The sequence below is a fragment of the Oreochromis aureus genome, unplaced genomic scaffold (assembly GCF_013358895.1).
Source record: "Oreochromis aureus strain Israel breed Guangdong unplaced genomic scaffold, ZZ_aureus HiC_scaffold_379, whole genome shotgun sequence".
Classification (NCBI taxonomy): domain Eukaryota; kingdom Metazoa; phylum Chordata; class Actinopteri; order Cichliformes; family Cichlidae; genus Oreochromis; species Oreochromis aureus.
This window is the reverse complement of record NW_024108926.1, coordinates 146420-165636: the sequence shown is the minus strand read 5'-3', so window position 1 is coordinate 165636 and position 19217 is coordinate 146420. Positions and strand designations below refer to the sequence as shown.

The following is a 19217-nucleotide window of genomic DNA, read 5'->3' as shown; positions in this document are numbered from 1 at the left end:
GTAGCCGGTGTATCATAGAAACTCAGGAGAGTTTTCTCCAAGCACGACATCCCAGTTTACTTCAGACCCAGCCACACACTCAGACACAAACTGGTCCATCCCAAAGACAAAACTCCAAAACACAGACTTAACAACGTGGTGTATGCTGTACAGTGCAGCGAGGAATGCCCAGACCTCTACATTGGAGAGACCAAACAGCCACTTCACAAGCGCATGGCACAACATAGAAGAGCCACCTCCACGGGCTGGACTCCGCAGTCCATCTGCATCTAAAGGACAAAGCTCACTCTTTTGAGGATGCCAATGTTCACATATTGGACACAGAAGACAGATGGTTTGAAAGAGGAGTGAAAGAAACATCTATGTCCACTGTGAGCGACCATCTTTGAACAGAGGCGGTGGCTTATGACACCACCACTCTGCCATCTATAATCCAGTGTTGAGATTCCTTCCCAGACGCCTTAACGCCCACTCACATCCTGGGCCTTCTGACCTCAGGAAATCACATGATAGGGTGGGGTTAGGTTTCACAATGGGTTCACACGAAACCTTGGCTGATTGTGACCTACATCCGTTTTCACACCTTGGCTTGTGTGATTAGGTAGAGGATCAATAGGGGGTCTTTGACCCTTTAGGGGACATTCCCATAGGGTTTAAAATCTGGGACTCTCCACCAATTCCTCTTAGAACTGAAGAAGCTTCTCATCTTCAAAGAAACTTAAAGAAGTCCAGGCGCTTTTCTTTCCAAGTTCCTTAGAGTATGATGACCTGGATGACCAATGTTGGGGAGTAACGGAGCCTGACACGGAACCTGACGTATTAGCCAGAGTTCCCTTTACTACGGTTCGGAGCCGCGCACCTGTTTTATATATGCGCGGAATAGTTTTCTATATGAGATCGCTGCAAAAAGTGCAGCCTTACCTCATGTCCACCCTACTGTTACTCATATTAAGATTTAAAAATCTAGTTGGTATCGGTATGGCGCGTAACCTTCAGTAATAGTAATAAATCACACAGCAATAGTACATTCACGTTACTCTCATTGAGTTTTATGCAAGTAGAGGTGACACAGGCCTGCGAGATTGAGACACGGGCATTAGAGCCTCTTAATGCGTGTTTTGTTTGGGTTTCCACCGGCGTGGAATTACCAAAAATAGAGAGGGCATAGCCGAACATATGAAACAGGAAAGACCGCCGTGTAATCCATTTATTTCAACAAAGTAACTGTATTCTGAATACCACCTTTTTAAACGGTAACTGTAACTGAAAAGTTACTCATATTTTGTATTTTAAATACATAACGTCGGTGCATGTATTCTGTTACTTCCCAACACTGCCAAAGTATATAATGGATTTCTTCTCCATAACCATGGCATGTCTGCAGCTTAAACTGTCAGACAAGAAAGAAAAAGTCTCTGTTTGTGACATAGAAGGCCACAGGAAAAAGAGTAAATCAGCTATTAACACAATTGATGCTATCTCAGAGAGAACAGACAACCTTTAACCATCTTCAGCATTATGTCAAAAATGCTGATGAAACCAAAGCTGAAAAACTCCTGCGTTTCTGCACTGGGTCTTCTGTCATCTGTGCTGTGGTGACAAAATTCTCATGTGCTTTAATGCTGAAACTGGGCTCAAGTTTCAGCATTAAAGCACCATGCACTGACAGTTCTTATCCTGAATTTCGCACCGAGTTTGACAATGTCCTTTCCAGCAATTACTTTGAAATGGACATCATTTGAAGTTGATGGGAGTACTAATGGTTACAGCTGTAAATGTTATAATTATAGAATAGAATAGAATAGAATTCAACTTTATTGTCATTGCACATGCACAGGTACAGGGCAACGAAATGCAGTTTGCATCCATCCAGAAGTGCTTTAGCCGTGATATAGATATATTAGAATATATATTAGCAATAATATAGATATGTAAGTATATTACAGAAATGGGTCTATTATGGTATGTTATAATGTACACGGTATGAAGTATGTTATGAATATGCTATAACTATAAGTATGTACAGGCTGTAGTGAGTGCAAGCTATGTACAGGCTATGAACAGGATATAAGTATGAAAAACTATACAGAAATATGAGATATACAGTTATACAGAAATGTGAACTATGCAAGTTATAAACAGTTGTAGGATTAAAAATTATTGTATGTACAGAATGATTATTTACACAGAACTATACAGTAGTGCAGTTAAGATAAGTGAGATATGTGGATAATTTCTACAGAGGCTATATAAAGTGTGAGTGGTAGTTCAGTCCATGTTATTATTGTGTGTTTGAGGGTACGGTTGTCCATTGTGTGTGTGTGTGTAGGTGGTTGTGGGTGTGTGTATGTTCAGTCCATGAGTTTAACGTGGGTCAGATGTCAGGAGGCAGAGTTCAGGAGTCTGACAGCTGTGGGGAAGAAGCTGTTCCGGTACCTGGTGGTCTTAGTCCGGAGGCTCCTGTAGCGCCTCCCAGAGGGCAGGAGGGTGAAGAGTCAATGTGATGGGTGACTGGGGTCTTTGATGATTTTCCCAGCCTTTTTCAGACACCGCTTCCTGTAGATGTCCTTTATGGCAGGAAGTGGTGCTCCGGCGATGCGCTGGGCAGTTTTCACGACCCTCTGCAACGCCTTCCGGTCCGAGGCAGAGCAGTTCCCCGTACCAGACTGTTATACAGTTGGTCAGGATGCTCTCGATGGTGCAGCGATAGAAGTTCACCAGGATGTCTGAGGACAGGTGGTTCTTCCTCAGAGTCCTCAAGAAGAAGAGGCGCTGGTGAGCCTTCTTGACCAGCTTGGAGCAGTTGGTCGTCCAGATGAGATCCTCGGAGATGTGGACTCCCAGGAACTTGAAGCTGTTCACACGCTCCACAGCCGTCCCCTTAATGTGGATGGGTGGATGTGGGTCAGCATTCCTCCTGTAGTCCACGATGAGCTCCTTAGTCTTCTCGGTGTTAAGCAGCAGGTTGTTTGTGTTGCACCACTCAGCCAGACGATCCACCTCCTCCCTGTAGGCGGTCTCATCGTTGTCACTGATGAGGCCAATCACCGTGGTGTCATCTGCAAACTTAATTATGGTGCTGGAACCATCAGCAGGTCTGCAGTCGTGGGTGAAGAGGGAGTAGAGGAAAGGGCTCATGAACTGAGTAGCTTTTCTTCTTAGCAATTTAATTAAAAACTTTTAGATACATTCCTTCTTCGTAGTATAATCTTCACATGCTTCATCTGAAGCACCCTTTCTGTGTACTCACTACCTAATTTATAGCCAAAGTATTCACTCACTGTCTTTTTACTGTTTTGCTAGCTTAGCTTAGCTCGTAGCCGACTCGTTAGCACCATGGCTACTTCACCTGTCCCTCCTGCACTTTCCTGCTCATTGTGTCAGATGTTTAGTTACTCCTTGGCCTCCTTTAGCAGTAATGATACCTGTAACAAATGTAGCATATTTGCAGCTCTGGAGGCCAGGATTACTGAATTGGAGACTCAGCTTCGCACCCTTCATTCACCTGTAGCTAGCCAGGCCCCTGTAGCTGGTGCAGCCAAAGATAGCGCAGGCCCGGCTAGCTGTTCCCCAGCAGACCCCAAGCAGCTGGGGAAAGAGGGCGGCTGGGTGACGGTGAGGAGGAAGCATAGTCTTAAACAGAAGCCCCAGGTACACCACCAACCTGTTCATGTGTCTAACCGTTTTTCCCCACTGGCGACACACCGCCGGAGGTCAAACTCTGGTAATTGGTGATTCTGTTCTCAGACACGTGAAACTAGAGACACCGGCAACCATAGTCAATTGTCTTCCAGGGGCCAGAGCAGGCGACATTGAAGGAAATTTAAAACTGCTGGCTAAGGGTAAACGTAAATACAGTAAGATCATAATTCACATCGGCAGTAATGACACCTGGTTACGCCAATTGGAGGTCACTAAAATCAATATTGAATCGGTGTGCAACTTTGCCAAAACAATGTGGGACTCTGTAGTTTTCTCTGATCCCCTCCCCAATCAGACCAGGAGTGACATGTTTAGCCGCATGTTCTCCTTAAATTGCTGGCTGTCTGAGTGGTGTCCCAGAAACGATGTGGGCTTCATAGATAATTGGCAAACCTTCTGGAGGAAACCTGGTCTTGTTAGGAGCAGTGTTGGTCAAGTTACTTGAAAAAAGTAATTAGTTACTGATTACTGATTACTTCTCCAAAAAAGTAATCCCGTTACTTTACTGATTACTTATTTTCAAAAGTAATTAGTTACTTAGTTACTTAGTTACTTTTCAAAAACATGATAAACTACCTGAATGCGTGATAAAGCAATAGACCTTGTGGGCCAATTCTATTTTTCTGCATAATCCATCATATAAAAGTGAATCAAATGGAAAAGTGTTTAACAAATTGTTTATTACTTTTAATCTTAACTTTATAAACACTGCATCAAACAAAAATTAAATTCAACAGTCTTTGACTTTAATAAATTTGTTTAACATTTAAACATATTTCTGCACATTACACCATATTTTAAGAAAATAAAGGCTTGAACTGTATTTCTGCATACTCCAGCACATAACGTAAATTATTTTTGTGTATACACACACATTCTTTCATATAAATACAGCAAAAAATAAATAAATAAAATAAATAAAATTAACAATAACATCTTTTAACAGTTGGTAAAGTGCAGAGAGGCATAATATTGAGATAACCAAAACAGAAAATGCTATTGCATGCTACATTTAGGCTGCTAATCCAGTCTCATTTTGTGGCAACCCTGAAAAAGACCTATGTTTTATTGTTTTCTTTTGGACTGAAACAGTGGTTATATCGCATCAGCAGAAGCTTCTCAAACCTTCTATCAGACATTCTGTTCCTTTTTGGGGAAAGCACCAATCCACCTAAACTGAACAGCCGTTCCACTGGTGCACTGGATGGAGTTGGACTGTTGTATTTCATGTACATCTTTTTGAGATTTGGGAACTGATTCAGAATCTCAAGCTCATAGCCTGACCTTAAAAGTCAGTTACTTCTTTTCTGCTGAGAAGCTTTCTGAGGGCTGATTCTGAAATTCAAAAAAGTCCATTTCGGCTGGGCTGGCTGGAATTTGGGACACGTTAGTGTTCTCAGTTGCAGGAGCAGCTTTACGACACTCTGTTATCAGGAGCTCCTTCACATACTCTCTCTATGCTCATCTCTCACCCAACGAAGTTTAAACTTGGGACAAGTGGCGCTGCAAGAAGTCCTTCTTGGCTATCCAAAACAGCATCAAAACGAGTCTTGATGGCCTGTAACATACAATATGATGCATCTAAGAATAAAATTATTTTACTATATAATTACCTATTGTCATTATTTTGTGGGCTTTACAGCTCTAAACCATATATATTTTCTATTATCAATACTGTATGAGATTTCATTTTGGTTGAGGCTTTTGTTGATATTATGATTGATATTCATGATTAATGATGATCAATATCCCTGATATTTAACAAGGGGTGAATACTTGGTCTTTTATTCTATCATTTTAATAATTGTACACGCTGCTTAAAACAAAGTATAACATCCACCCGCTGTGAATGGTATAATAAATTTAACAAATCCAGCCAAAGCAATTAATAATAATCTTACCTTTACAATGACATCTGGTAGGCTGGCTGTCATTCTAGAGAGGTCATCTTTCAGGGCAAGCGTCTTTGACATCAGGCTTGTGAGTGTTGGCAGTATAAAGCGCCTTGAGGCGACTTTTGTTGTGATTTGGCGCTATATAAATAAAATTGAATTGAATTGAATTGAATTAAAGCCCCATAGGTGCACTCATCCCCTTGTAAGCTGTCCAGAGCCACTGTCAGGGGCTTCATCACAGTACAGTACTCTTTCAAGAACTGGTACTCCCTTTCATTAAGGCACTTGATTCCCAGTTTTACACACAGGGGATTAAGTTCATTCAAGGGAATTGTGATGATTCTAGAAATGGCCTCATACAGGGAATTCCACCTTGTGGATGTCGGTACTATTAGTTTCCTCCGGCTGACTTCTTCCACCTGTTCAGAGGCTGATGTTGATCGACTTGCTTTAGTCCAAAGAGCAGAACATTTTGCAATGCTACTCCTATATACAGCCTTGGTGTCTCCACAGGAATTTAGATGTTTGTCAACATCGCTTGTTGAAATCAAGTTAATTGTGTGCGATGCACATCTGTAGTGTGGAGGGAGGCTAAACTGTGCATCACCAGATGCGGTTGAAAGAGCTTCTATGACATCAGTAAAGGTCGGTTCTTCGTCATCACCTTCTTCATTTTCAGATTCAGACTCCAAATGACAGGGCTGACATACTCTGAATGCTTTGGCAAAATTGGATGCATTATCCGTTACAGTGGCAATAACTTTGCCTTGTAGTCAATATGATGAATGGATTTCTTCAATCTCTGCTCCAATTACATCATAGGTATGGCTGCCTCTAATTCTCTTGCATGCTAGGGCGGCCTTGTTGCGTTGTAATGTGGAATTAATCCAGTGAACTGTTACACCCATAAAACTTTTATTATTTACCGTCCAGATGTCAGCAGTGGTGGAAACGAACTAAGTCCTGTCGCTCTTACGTCTAGTTTAACCTGTTTAGCAGGAGTGGGTCCATCTGAGGTTTGCCTGGTGGAAGTAGATGTGGTAGCCACAGCGGTCATGTCAGTGGGGGATCCTGGGGTTTTCTGTCAATTTAACATTCTTGTGGCAGTGTGCTAGGTGCTTCCTCAGGTTGGAAGTGGAATTTTTCGGCGAGAAAGAAGTTTTCTTCCGATGCAGAGTGTACAACGTGCGCTTTATGTTTTTGTCGCTTTTTAAAGAGTCAAATTCAAAGTAATGTCGGTATTTCCAAGTATTAAATGCTGCATGATCGTACTCTATCCCTCGCTCCATGTTTTCTATTGTTGATTTACAGACGTGCTACCACAGCCGTCGCACTCGCTTACGTCATTGTCATGAGACATTCTTGCAAAAAACTCACGGTTTTAGTAACGCAGTAATGCAGCGTTCCTACGGGAAAGTAACGGTAATCTAATTACCGTTTTTGCAATAGTAATCCCTTACTTTACTCGTTACTTGAAAAAAGTAATCAGATTACAGTAACGCGTTACAAGTAACGCGTTACTGCCCATCTCTGGTTAGGAGAGACGGCATCCATCCCACTTTGGATGGAGCAGCTCTCATTTCTAGAAATATGGACAAATTTATTAAACCCCCAAAAATATGACTATCCAGAGTTGGGACCAGGAAGCAGAGTTGCAGTCTTACACGCCTCTCTGCACCTTCTCTCCTCCTGCTACCCCCAAAAACCCATCTCCATTGAGACTGTGTCAGCTCCCAAACAGACAAAAACAAACTAAAACCAGCAATAAACAACTTAAACATAAAAATCACAAAGAAAGAACAATACAGTATCCACATCTGAACCAAAGAGTAAAACAGTGAAATGTGGATTATTAAATATTAGGTCTCTCTCCTCCAAGTCTCTGTTAGTACATGACTTAATAATTGATCAACAAATCGATTTACTCTGCCTTACAGAAACCTGGTTGCAGCCGGGTGATTATGTTAGTTTAAATGAATCAACACCCCGAGTCATTCTAACTACCAGAAACCTCGGGTTAGCACAGGCCGAGGGGGCGGTGTGGCAGCAATTTTTCACACCAGCCTATTAATTAACGAAAGACCCTGACAGACTTTTAATTCATTTGAAAGCCTGATGCTTAGCCTCGTCCACCCCAGCTGTAAAACTCAGAAACCAGTCTTACTTGTTATCATCTATCGTCCACCTGGGCCTTACACAGAGTTTCTCTCTGATTTCTCAGACTTTTATCTGATTTAGTGCTCAGCTCAGATAAAATAATTATTGTGGGTGATTTTAACATCCATGTAGATGCTAAAATGACAGCCTCAACATCGCATTTAATCTGTTATTAGACTCAATTGGCTTCTCTCAAAATGTAAAAGAACCCACCCACCACTTTAATCACACTCTAGATCTTGTTTTAACATATGGCATAGAAACTGAACATTTAACAGTGTTTCCTGAAAACCCTCTGCTGTCTGATCATTTCCTGATAACATTTACATTTACAATAATTGATTACACAGCAGTGGAGAGTAGACTTTATCACAGTAGATGTCTTTCTGAAAGTGCTGTAACTAAGTTTAAGAATATCCAAAAGTTGAATCTGTTCATCTGGACGTAGCGTTTCTCCCACAATGGGCTGTGAGGAACTGACCTCACAGCCCATTGTTCCTTCAGTGGGCTGGTTTCAGTCATTATGCAAATGTACTGTTTATAGGGTTTGGGGAAATCTGCAATCAGCTGAGACTGAAGAAGTCACTTGGATGAGTGACGAAACGTTTCTCCCACAAAACGCTACGTCCAGATGAACAGGAGTCCCAACGTTCCACCAACGTTCCACCAACGTTCCACCAACGTTCCGGAGTCACAGTGTTCCACCAACGTTCCACCAACGTTCCACCAACGTTCCCCCAACACTCCGGAGTCACAACATTCCCCCCAACGTTCCCCAATATTCCGGAGTCACAACGTTTCTCCAACGTACCCCAACATTCCGGAGTCACAGTGTTCCACCAACGTTCCACCAACGTTCCACCAACGTTCCACCAACGTGCCCCCAACATTCCGGAGTCACAACGTTCCACCAACTTTCCACCAACGTTCCACAAACGTTCCACCAACATTCCCCCAATGTTCCCCCAACGTTCCGGAGTCCCAACGTTCCACCAACGTTCCGGAGACACAATGTTCCACCAACGTTCCACCAACGTTCCACCCACATTCCCCCAATGTTCCAACAACGTTCCCCAACGTTCCACCAACGTTCCCCCAACATTCCGGAGTCACAACATTCCACCAACGTCCCTCCAACATTCCAACAAAGTGCCCTCAACATTCCGGGGTCACAACATTCCCCCCCAATGTCCCCCAATGTTCCGGAGTCACAACGTTCCTCCAACGTTCAACCAACATTCCCCCAAAGTTCCGGAGTCACAACGTTTCCCCAATGTTCCCCAACATTCCGGAGTCACACTGTTCCAACAACGTTCCCCCAACGTTCCGGAGTCACAACGTTATACCAACGTTCCACCAACGTTCCACCAACATTCCCCCAATGTTCCCCAACGTTCCGGAGTCCCAACGTTCCACCAACATTCCACCAACGTTCCCCCAACATTCCGCAGTCACAATGTTCCACCAACGTTCCACCAATGTTCCACCAACGTTCCCCCAACGTTCCGGTGTCACAATGTTACACCAACATTCCACCAGCGTTCCCCAACGTTCCGGAGTCACAACGTTCCACGAACGTTCCACCAACGTTCCACCAACGTTCCCCCAACATTTCCCCAACGTTCCACCAACGTTCCACCAACGTTCCAAACAACGGTCCCCCCACGTTCCCCCAACATTCCGGAGTCACAAAGTTCCACCAACGATCCCCCAACATTGCCCCAATGTTCTGCCAACGTTCCCCAACGTTCCGGAGTCCCAACGTTCCACCAACGTTCCACCAACGTTCCACCAACGTTCCCCCAACATTCCGGAGTCACAACGTTCCACCAACGTTCCACCAACGTTCCCCGAATGTTCCCCCAACGTTCCCCAACGTTCCACCGACGTTCACCCAACGTTCCCCCAACATTCCGGAGTGACAGTGTTCCACCAACGTTCCACCAACATTCCCCCAAAGTTCCGGAGTCACAACGTTTCCTCAACGTTCCCCAACATTCCGGAGTCACACTGTTCCAACAACGTTCCCCCAACGTTCCGGAGTCACAACGTTCCACCAACGTTCCACCAACGTTCCACTAACATTCCCCCAACGTTCCACCAATGTTCCACCAACATTCCACCAATGTTCCCCCAACATTCCGCAGTCACAATGTTCCACCAACGATCCACCAACGTTCCCCCAACGTTCCCCGAACGTTCCGGAGTCACAATTTTACACCAACATTCCACCAACATTCCACCAACGTTCCCCAACGTTCCGGAGTCACAACATTCCACCAACGTTCCACCCACGTTCCACCAACGTTCCCCCAACATTCCCCCAATGTTCCGCCAACGTTCCCCAACGTTCCGCAGTCACAACGTTCCACCAACGTTCCACCAACATTCCGGAGTCACAACGTTCCACCAACGTCCCACCAACGTTCCAACAACGGTCCCCCCACGTTCCCCCCACGTTCCCCCAACATTCCGGAGTCACAAAGTTCCACCAACGTTCCCCCAACATTGCCCCAAAGTTCCGCCAATGTTCCCCAACGTTACGGAGTCCCAACGTTCCACCAACGTTCCACCAACGTTCCACCAACGTTCCCCAACATTCCGGAGTCTCAACGTTCCACCAACTTTCCACCAACGTTCCACCAACGTTCCCCAACATTCCGGAGTCACGACGTTCCACCAACGTTCCACCAATGTTCCCCCAACATTCCGGAGTGTCAGTGTTCCACCAACGTTCCACCAACATTCCCCCAAAGTTCCGGAGTCACGTTTCCCCAACGTTCCCCAACATTCCGGAGTCACACTGTTCCAACAACGTTCCCCCAACGTTCCGGAGTCACAACGTTCCACCAACGTTCCACCAATGTTCCACCAACGTTCCCCAACGTTCCCCAACGTTCCACCAACGTTCCCCCAACATTCCACCAGTGTTCCCCCAACATTCCGCAGTCACAATGTTCCACCAACGTTCCACCAACGTTCCACCAACGTTCCCCGAACGTTCCGGACTCACAATGTTACACCAACATTCCACCAACGTTCCCCAATGTTCCGGAGTCACAACGTTCCACGAACGTTCCACCAACGTTCCCCCAACATTGCCCCATCGTTCCACCAACGTTCCACCAACGTTCCGGAGTCACAACGTTCCACCAACGTTCCCCGAACGTTCCGGACTCACAATGTTACACCAACATTCCACCAACGTTCCCCAACGTTCCGGAGTCACAACGTTCCACCAACGTTCCACCAACGTTCCGGAGTCACAACGTTCCACCAACGTTCCACCAACGTTCCAACAACGGTCCCCGCACGTTCCCCCAACATTCCGGAGTCACAAAGTTCCACCAACGTTCCCCCAACATTGCCCCAATGTTCCGCAGTCACAATGTTCCACCAACGTTCCACCAACGTTCCACCAACGTTCCACCAACGTTCCCCAATAGTTCCCCCAATGTTCCCCAACGTTCCGGAGTCCCAACGTTCCATCAACGTTCACCCAATGTTCCACCAACGTTCCGCCAACATTCCGGAGTCACAACGTTCCACCTACGTTCCACCAACGTTCCACCAATGTTCCGGAGTCACAACGTTCCACCAACGTTCTACCAACATTCCACCAACGTTCCACCAACGTTCCACCACCGTTCCCCCAACATTCTGCAGTCACAACGTTCCACCAACGTTCCACCAATGTTCCCCTAACATTCCGGATTCACAATGTTCCACCAACGTTCCCTCAACATTCCGGAGTCACAATGTTCCACCAACGTTCCACCAACGTTCCACCAACGTTCCACCAACGTTTCCCCAACGTTCTGGAGTCCGAACGTTCCATCAACGTTCACCCAATGTTCCACCAACGTTCCCCCAACATTCCGGAGTCACAATGTTCCACCAACGTTCCACCAACGTTCCCCCAATGTTCCGGAGTCACAACGTTCCACCAACGTTCCCCCAATTTTCCGGAGTCACAATGTTCCACCAACGTTCCACCAACGTTCCCCCAACGTTCCCCCAACGTTCCCCGAACGTTCCGGAGTCACAATGTTACACCAACGTTCCACCAACGTTCCCCAACTTTCCGGAGTCATAGCGTCCACCAATGTTCCACCAACGTTCCGAAAACATTCCCCCAATGTTCCCCCCAAGTCCCGGAGTCAAAACGATCCTCCAACGTTCCCCCAGCATTCCAAAGTCACAACATTCCACCAATGTTCCACCAACGTTCATCCAACGTTCCACCAGTGTTCTACCAACATTCCCACAACATTCTGGACTCACAGTGTTCCAACAACGTTCCACCAATGCTCCCCCAAAGTTTCACCAACGTTCCCCAACATTCCGGAGTCACAATGTTCCACCAACGTTCCACCAACGCTCCCCCAACGTTCCACCAACGTTCCGGAGTCCCAACGTTCCACCAACGTTCACCCAAAGATCCCCCAACGTTCCGGAGTCACAACGTTCCACGAACGTTCCATCAACGTTCCGGAGTCACAATGTTCCACCAACGTTCTACCAACGTTCCCCCAACATTCCCCCAACGTTACAAAAACGTTCCCCAACGTTCCACCAACGTACCACAAACGTTCCACCAACGTTCCCCCAACATTCCGGAGTCACAACGTTCCACCAACGTTCCACCAACGTTCCACCAACGTTCCCCCAACATTCCGGAGTCACAACATTCCACCAACATCCCCCCAACGTTCCAACAAAGTGCCCTCAACCTTCCGGGGGTCACAACATTCCCCCCGACGTCCCCCAATGTTCCGGAGTCACAACGTTTCACCAACGTTCCCCAACATTCCGGAGTCACAGTGTTCCAACAACGTTCCACCAAAGCTCCCCCAAAGTTTCACCAACGTTCCCCAACATTCCGGAGTCACAATGTTCCACCAACGTTCCACCAACGTTCCACCAGTGTTCTACCAACATTCCCCAACATTCTGGAGTCACAGTGTTCCAACAACGCTCCACCAATGCTCCCCCAAAGTTTCACCAACGTTCCCCAACATTCCGGAGTCACAATATTCCACCAACGTTCCACCAACGTTCCCCCAACATTCCGGAGTCACAGTGTTCCACCAACGTTCCACCAACATTCCACCAACGTTCCACCAACGGTCCCCCACGTTCCCCAACATTCCGGAGTCCCAACGTTCCACCAACGTTCCACCAACGTTCCCCCAACATTCCGGAGTCACAGTGTTCCACCAACGTTCCACCAACGCTCCCCAACGTTCCACCAACGTTCCGGAGTCACAACGTTCCACCAACGTTCCGGAGTCACAACGTTCCACCAACGTTCCACAAACGTTCCCCCAACATTATCCCAATGTTCCCCCAACGTTCCACAACGTTCCGGAGTCCCAACGTTTCACCAACGTTCACCCAATGTTCCCCCAACATTCCGGAGTCACAATGTTCAACCAACGTTCCGGAGTCACAATGTTCCACCAATGTTCCACCAACGTTCCCCCAACATTCCCCCAATGTTCCAACAACGTTCGCCAACGTTCCCCAACATTCGGAGTCACAACGTTCCACCAACGTTCCACCAACGTTCCCCCAACATTCCGGATTCACAACATTCCACCAACGTCCCCCCAACGTTCCAACAATGTGCCCTCAACATTCCGGGGTCACAACATTCCCCCCGACGTCCCCCAATGTTCCGGAGTGACAACGTTCTTCCAACGTTCCACCAACATTCCCCCAAAGTTCCGGAGTCACAACGTTTCCCCAACGTTCCCCAAAATTCCGGAGTCACAGTGTTCCAACAACGTTCCACCAAAGCTCTCCCAAAGTTTCACCAACGTTCCCCAACATTCCGGAGTCACAATGTTCCACCAACGTTCCACCAACGGTCCCACAACTTTCCCCCAATGTTTCCCCAACATTCCGGAGTCACAATGTTCCACCAACGTTCCACCAACGTTCCCCCAACATTCCGGAGTCACAGTGTTCCACCAACGTTCCACCAATGTTCCACCAACGTTCCCCCAACATTCCGCAGTCACAGTGTTCCACCAACATTCCACCAACGTTCCACCAACGTTCCCCCAACATTCCGCAGTCACAACGTTCCACCAACGTTCCACCAACGTTCCCCAACATTCCGCAGTCACAACGTTCCACCAACGTTCCCCAACGTTCCCCAACATTCCGAGTCACAACGTTCCACCAACGTTCCCCCAACATTGCGGAGTCACAGTGTTCCACCAACATTCCACCAACGTTCCACCAACGGTCCCACAACTTTCCCCCAATGTTTCCCCAACATTCCGAGTCACAATGTTCCACCAACGTTCCACCAACGTTTCAACATTCGGTCACAGTGTTCCACCAACGTTCCACCAATGTTCCACCAACGTTCCCCCAACATTCCGCAGTCACAGTGTTCCACCAACATTCCACCAACGTTCCACCAACGTTCCCCCAACATTCCGCAGTCACAACGTTCCACCAACGTTCCACCAACGTTCCCCCAACATTCCGCAGTCACAACGTTCCACCAACGTTCCCCCAACGTTCCCCCAACATTCCGGAGTCACAACGTTCCACCAACGTTCCCCCAACATTGCGGAGTCACAGTGTTCCACCAACATTCCACCAACGTTCCACCAACGTTCCACCAACGTTCCACCAATGTTCCGGAGTCACAACGTTCCACCAACGTTCCCCCAACATTCCGCAGTCACAACGTTCCACCAACGTTCCACCAACGTTCCCCAACATTCCGCAGTCACAACGTTCCACCAACGTTCCCCAACGTTCCCCAACATTCCGGTCACAACGCCCACCAACGTTCCCCAACATTGCGGAGTCACAGTGTTCCACCAACATTCCACCAACGTTCCACCAACGTTCCACCAACGTTCCCCAATGTTCCGGAGTCACAACGTTCCACCAACGTTCCCCAATTTTCCGCAGTCACAACGTTCCACCAACGTTCCACCAACGTTCCCCAACATTCCGCAGTCACAACGTTCCACCAACGTTCCCCAACGTTCCCCAACATTCCGGTCACAACGTTCCACCAATGTTCCCCAACATTGCGGAGTCACAGTGTTCCACCAACGTTCCACCAACGTTCCACCAACGTTCCACCAACGTTCCACCAACGTTCCGGAGTCACAACGTTCCACCAACGTTCCACCAACATTCCGGAGTCACAACGTTCCACCAACGTTCCACCAACGTTCCCCCAACATTCCGGAGTCACAACGTTCCACCAACGTTCCCCAACGTTCCCCAACATTCCGGAGTCACAACGTTCCACCAACGTTCCCCCAACATTCCGGAGTCACAGTGTTCCACCAACATTCCACCAACGTTCCACCAACGTTCCACCAACGTTCCCCAATGTTCGAGTCACAACGTTCCACCAACGTTCCCCAATTTTCCGGAGTCACAATGTTCCACCAACGTTCCACCAACGTTCCCCAACGTTCCCCAACGTTCCCCAACGTTCCGGAGTCACAACGTTCCACCAACGTTCCACCAACGTTCCCCAACATTCCGGAGTCACAACGTTCCACCAATGTTCCACCAACGTTCCCCAACATTCCGGAGTCACAACGTTCCACCAACGTTCCCCCAACATTGCGGAGTCACAGTGTTCCACCAACATTCCACCAACGTTCCACCAACGGTCCCACAACTTTCCCCAATGTTTCCCCAACATTCCGGAGTCACAATGTTCCACCAACGTTCCACCAACGTTCCCCAACATTCCGGAGTCACAATGTTCCACCAACGTTCCACCAATGTTCCACCAACGTTCCCCCAACATTCCGGAGTCACAATGTTCCACCAACGTTCCACCAACGTTCCACCAACGTTCCCCCAACATTCCGGAGTCACAACGTTCCACCAACGTTCCACCAACGTTCCCCAACATTCCGGAGTCACAATGTTCCACCAACGTTCCCCCAACGTTCCCCAACATTCCGAGTCACAACGTTCCACCAACGTTCCCCAACATTGCGGAGTCACAGTGTTCCACCAACATTCCACCAACGTTCCACCAACGTTCCACCAACGTTCCCCCAATGTTCCCCCAACATTCCGGAGTCATAATGTTCCACCAACGTTCCACCAACGTTCCCCCAACATTCCCGGAATGTTCCCCCAACGTTCACCCAAAGTTCCGGAATCCCAACGTTCCACCAACGTTCCCCAAACGTTCCCCCAAATATACCCCCAATGTTCCTCAACGTTCCCTAACGTTCCGGAGTCTCAACGTTCCACCAACGTTCCACCAACGTTCCACCAACGTTCCACCAACGTTCCCCAACATTCCGGAGTCACAACGTTCCACCAACGTTCCACCAACGTTCCACCAACGTTCCACCAACATTCCGGAGTCACAATGTTCCACCAACGTTCCAAAAACGTTCCCCAACATTCCCCCAAAGTTCCCCCAATGTTCCCCAACGTTCCGGAGTCCCAACGTTCCACCAATATTCCACCAACGTTCCACCAACGTTCCCCCAATGTTTCCCCAACATTCCGGAGTCACAATGTTCCACCAACGTTCCACCAACGTTCCCCCAACATTCCGGAGTCACAGTGTTCCACCAACGTTCCACCAATGTTCCACCAACGTTCCACCAACGTTCCCCCAATGTTCCCCCAACATTCCGGAGTCACAACGTTCCACCAACGTTCCACCAACGTTCCCCAACATTCCGGAGTCACAGTGTTCCACCAACATTCCACCAACGTTCCACCAACGTTCCCCCAACATTCCAAAGTCACAGTGTTCCACCAACCTTCCACCAACGTTCCACCAACGTTCCACCAACGTTCCCCCAACGTTCCAAAGTCACAACGTTCCACCAACGTTCCCCCAACGTTCCCCAACATTCCGGAGTCACAACGTTCCACCAACGTTCCCCCAACATTGCGGAGTCACAGTGTTCCACCAACATTCCACCAACGTTCCCCCAACATTCCGGAGTCATAATGTTCCACCAACGTTCCACCAACATTCCCCCAACATTCCCGGAATGTTCCCCCAACGTTCCCCCATTGTTCCGGAGTCCCAAAGTTCCATCAACGTTCCACCAACGTTCCCCCAAATATACCCCCAATGTTCCCTCAACGTTCCCTAACGTTCCGGAGTCTCAACGTTCCACCAACGTTCCACCAACGTTCCACCAACGTTCCCCAAAGTTCCGGGGTCACAACATTCCACCAACGTTCCACCAACGTTCCACCAACGTTCCACCAACATTCCGGAGTCACAATGTTCCACCAACGTTCCAAAAACGTTCCCCCAACATTCCCCCAAAGTTCCCCCAACGTTCCCCAACGTTCCGGAGTCCCAACGTTCCACCAACGCTCCACCAACGTTCCCCCAACATTCCGCAGTCACAATGTTCCACCAACGTTCCACCAACGTTCGACCAACATTGCCCCAATGTTCCGCCAACGTTCCCCAACGTTCCGGAGTCCCAACGTTCCACCAAGGTTCCACCAACGTCCCCCCAACGTTCCAACAAAGTGCCCTCAACATTCCGGGGTCAAAACACTCCCCTCAACGTTCCCCAATATTCCGGAGTCACAACTTTCCACCAACGTTCCCCAACATTCCGGAGTCACAGTGTTTCACCAACGTTCCACCAACGCTCCCCTAACGTTCCACCAACGTTCCACCAGTGTTCTACCAACATTCCCCCAACATTCTGGAGTCACAACATTCCACCAACGTCTCTCCAACGTTCCACCAACGTTCCAACAAACTTCCCCCAACATTCCGAGAATGTTCCCCCAACGTTCCCCAACGTTCCGGAGTCCCAACGTTTCACCGACGTTCACCCAACGTTCCACCAACATTCGGGAGTCACAACATTCCACCAACATTCCACCAAAATTCTGGAGTCACAATGTTCCACCAACGTTCCACCAACGTTCCCCCAACATTCCCTAACGTTCCGGAGTCCCAACGTTCCACCAACGTTCCACCAACGTTCCACCAACGTTCCCCCAACATTTCCCCAATGTTCCCCCAACGTTCGCCAACGTTCCGGAGTCCCAACGTTCACCCAACGTTCACCGAACATTCCGGAGTCACAATATTCCACCAACGTTCCACCAACGTTCCCCCAACATTCCGGAGTCACAATGTTCCACCAACGTTCCACCAACGTTCCCCCTACATTCTGCAGTCACAACATTCCACCAACGTCCCCCCAACTTTCCAACAAAGTGCCCTCAACATTCCGGGGTTACAACATTCCACCGGTGTTCCACCAACATTCTCCCAAAGTTCCACCAACGTTCCACCAAAGTTCTGCAGTCACAACATACCACAAATGTTCCACCAACGTTCCCCCAACGTTCCAGAGTCACAACATTCCCCCCACGTTCCCCAATGTTCCACTAACGTTCCCCCAACATTCCGGAGTCACAATGTTCCACCAACGTTCCACCAACGTTCCACCAACATTCCCCCAATGTTCCCCCAATGTTCCGGAGTCCCAACGTTCACCCAACGTTCACCCAACGTTCCCCCAACATTCCGGAGTCACAATTTTCCAACAACGTTCCACCAACGTTCCACCAACGTTCCACCAACATTCCGGAGTCACAACATTCAACCGGCGTTCCACCAACATTCTCCCAACGTTCCACCAACGTTCCACCAAAGTTCTGCAGTCACAACATACCACAAATGTTCCACCAACGTTCCCCCAACGTTCAGGAGTCACAACATTCCCCCCACGTTCCCCATTGTTCCACCAACTTTCCCCCAACATTCCGGAGTCACAATGTTCCACCAACGTTCCACCAATGTTCCACCAACGTTCCCCCAACGTTCCGGAGTCACAACATTTCCCCCACGTTCCCCAATGTTCCGGAGTCAGAACGTTTCCCAAATGTTCCACCAATGTTCCACCAACGTTCCCCCAACATTCCGGAGTCACAACGTGTCAAGAGTTTTCCTGCATTGCAACTCAGGTCAGAATAAAAACGCTCAGACAGGTTTATCGTGTACACGGGTGAGACTCAGGGAGACTCACACCCTGCAGTAAAAAAACAGTCTTTATTCATAGAGCACATACAGGAAGAGATAAAATAGAGCTGTGCTGCGTGCAGGCTTCCTGTGGAGCACAGAGTGTAACTTCCCCATTTAGGAGTCTGCACAGAGTGTGACTTCCCCATTTAAGCTGAATACTGAAAGAGCAAACACATTTAGATAATGAAACGTACTCTTAAGCATAACAGAATAAAAATCCCAAAATCCTGAAACCCTTTGACATTCTCACCTGTTGTTTGATCTTTCCTTCTATATATGTACATAGCAACCACTAACAGTGCATCAGTCTATGGCCAGTTGTAGATATTTTTAGCCAAGACATCATAAAATAGTGGGTTTTGTGAGTATGTTATATCCAAGTGTCTATCGCATTATCATCTTCATCATTCTGTGATAGGGTGATGTAAGCA

At 47.9% G+C, this 19217-nt stretch overlaps 1 protein-coding gene across 1 annotated transcript; it reads left to right on the top strand.

The window, feature by feature from the left end:
• The first annotated feature begins 8711 nt into the window (after positions 1-8711).
• Positions 8712-17697, top strand: LOC120437048 (adhesive plaque matrix protein-like). Its single transcript, XM_039607773.1, has 4 exons — positions 8712-9528; positions 9674-10130; positions 16808-16966; positions 17061-17697. The coding sequence occupies exons 1-4, from the start codon at positions 8712-8714 to the stop codon at positions 17695-17697; spliced, it is 2070 nt and encodes a 689-aa protein (XP_039463707.1).
• Positions 17698-19217: the final 1520 nt, after the last annotated feature.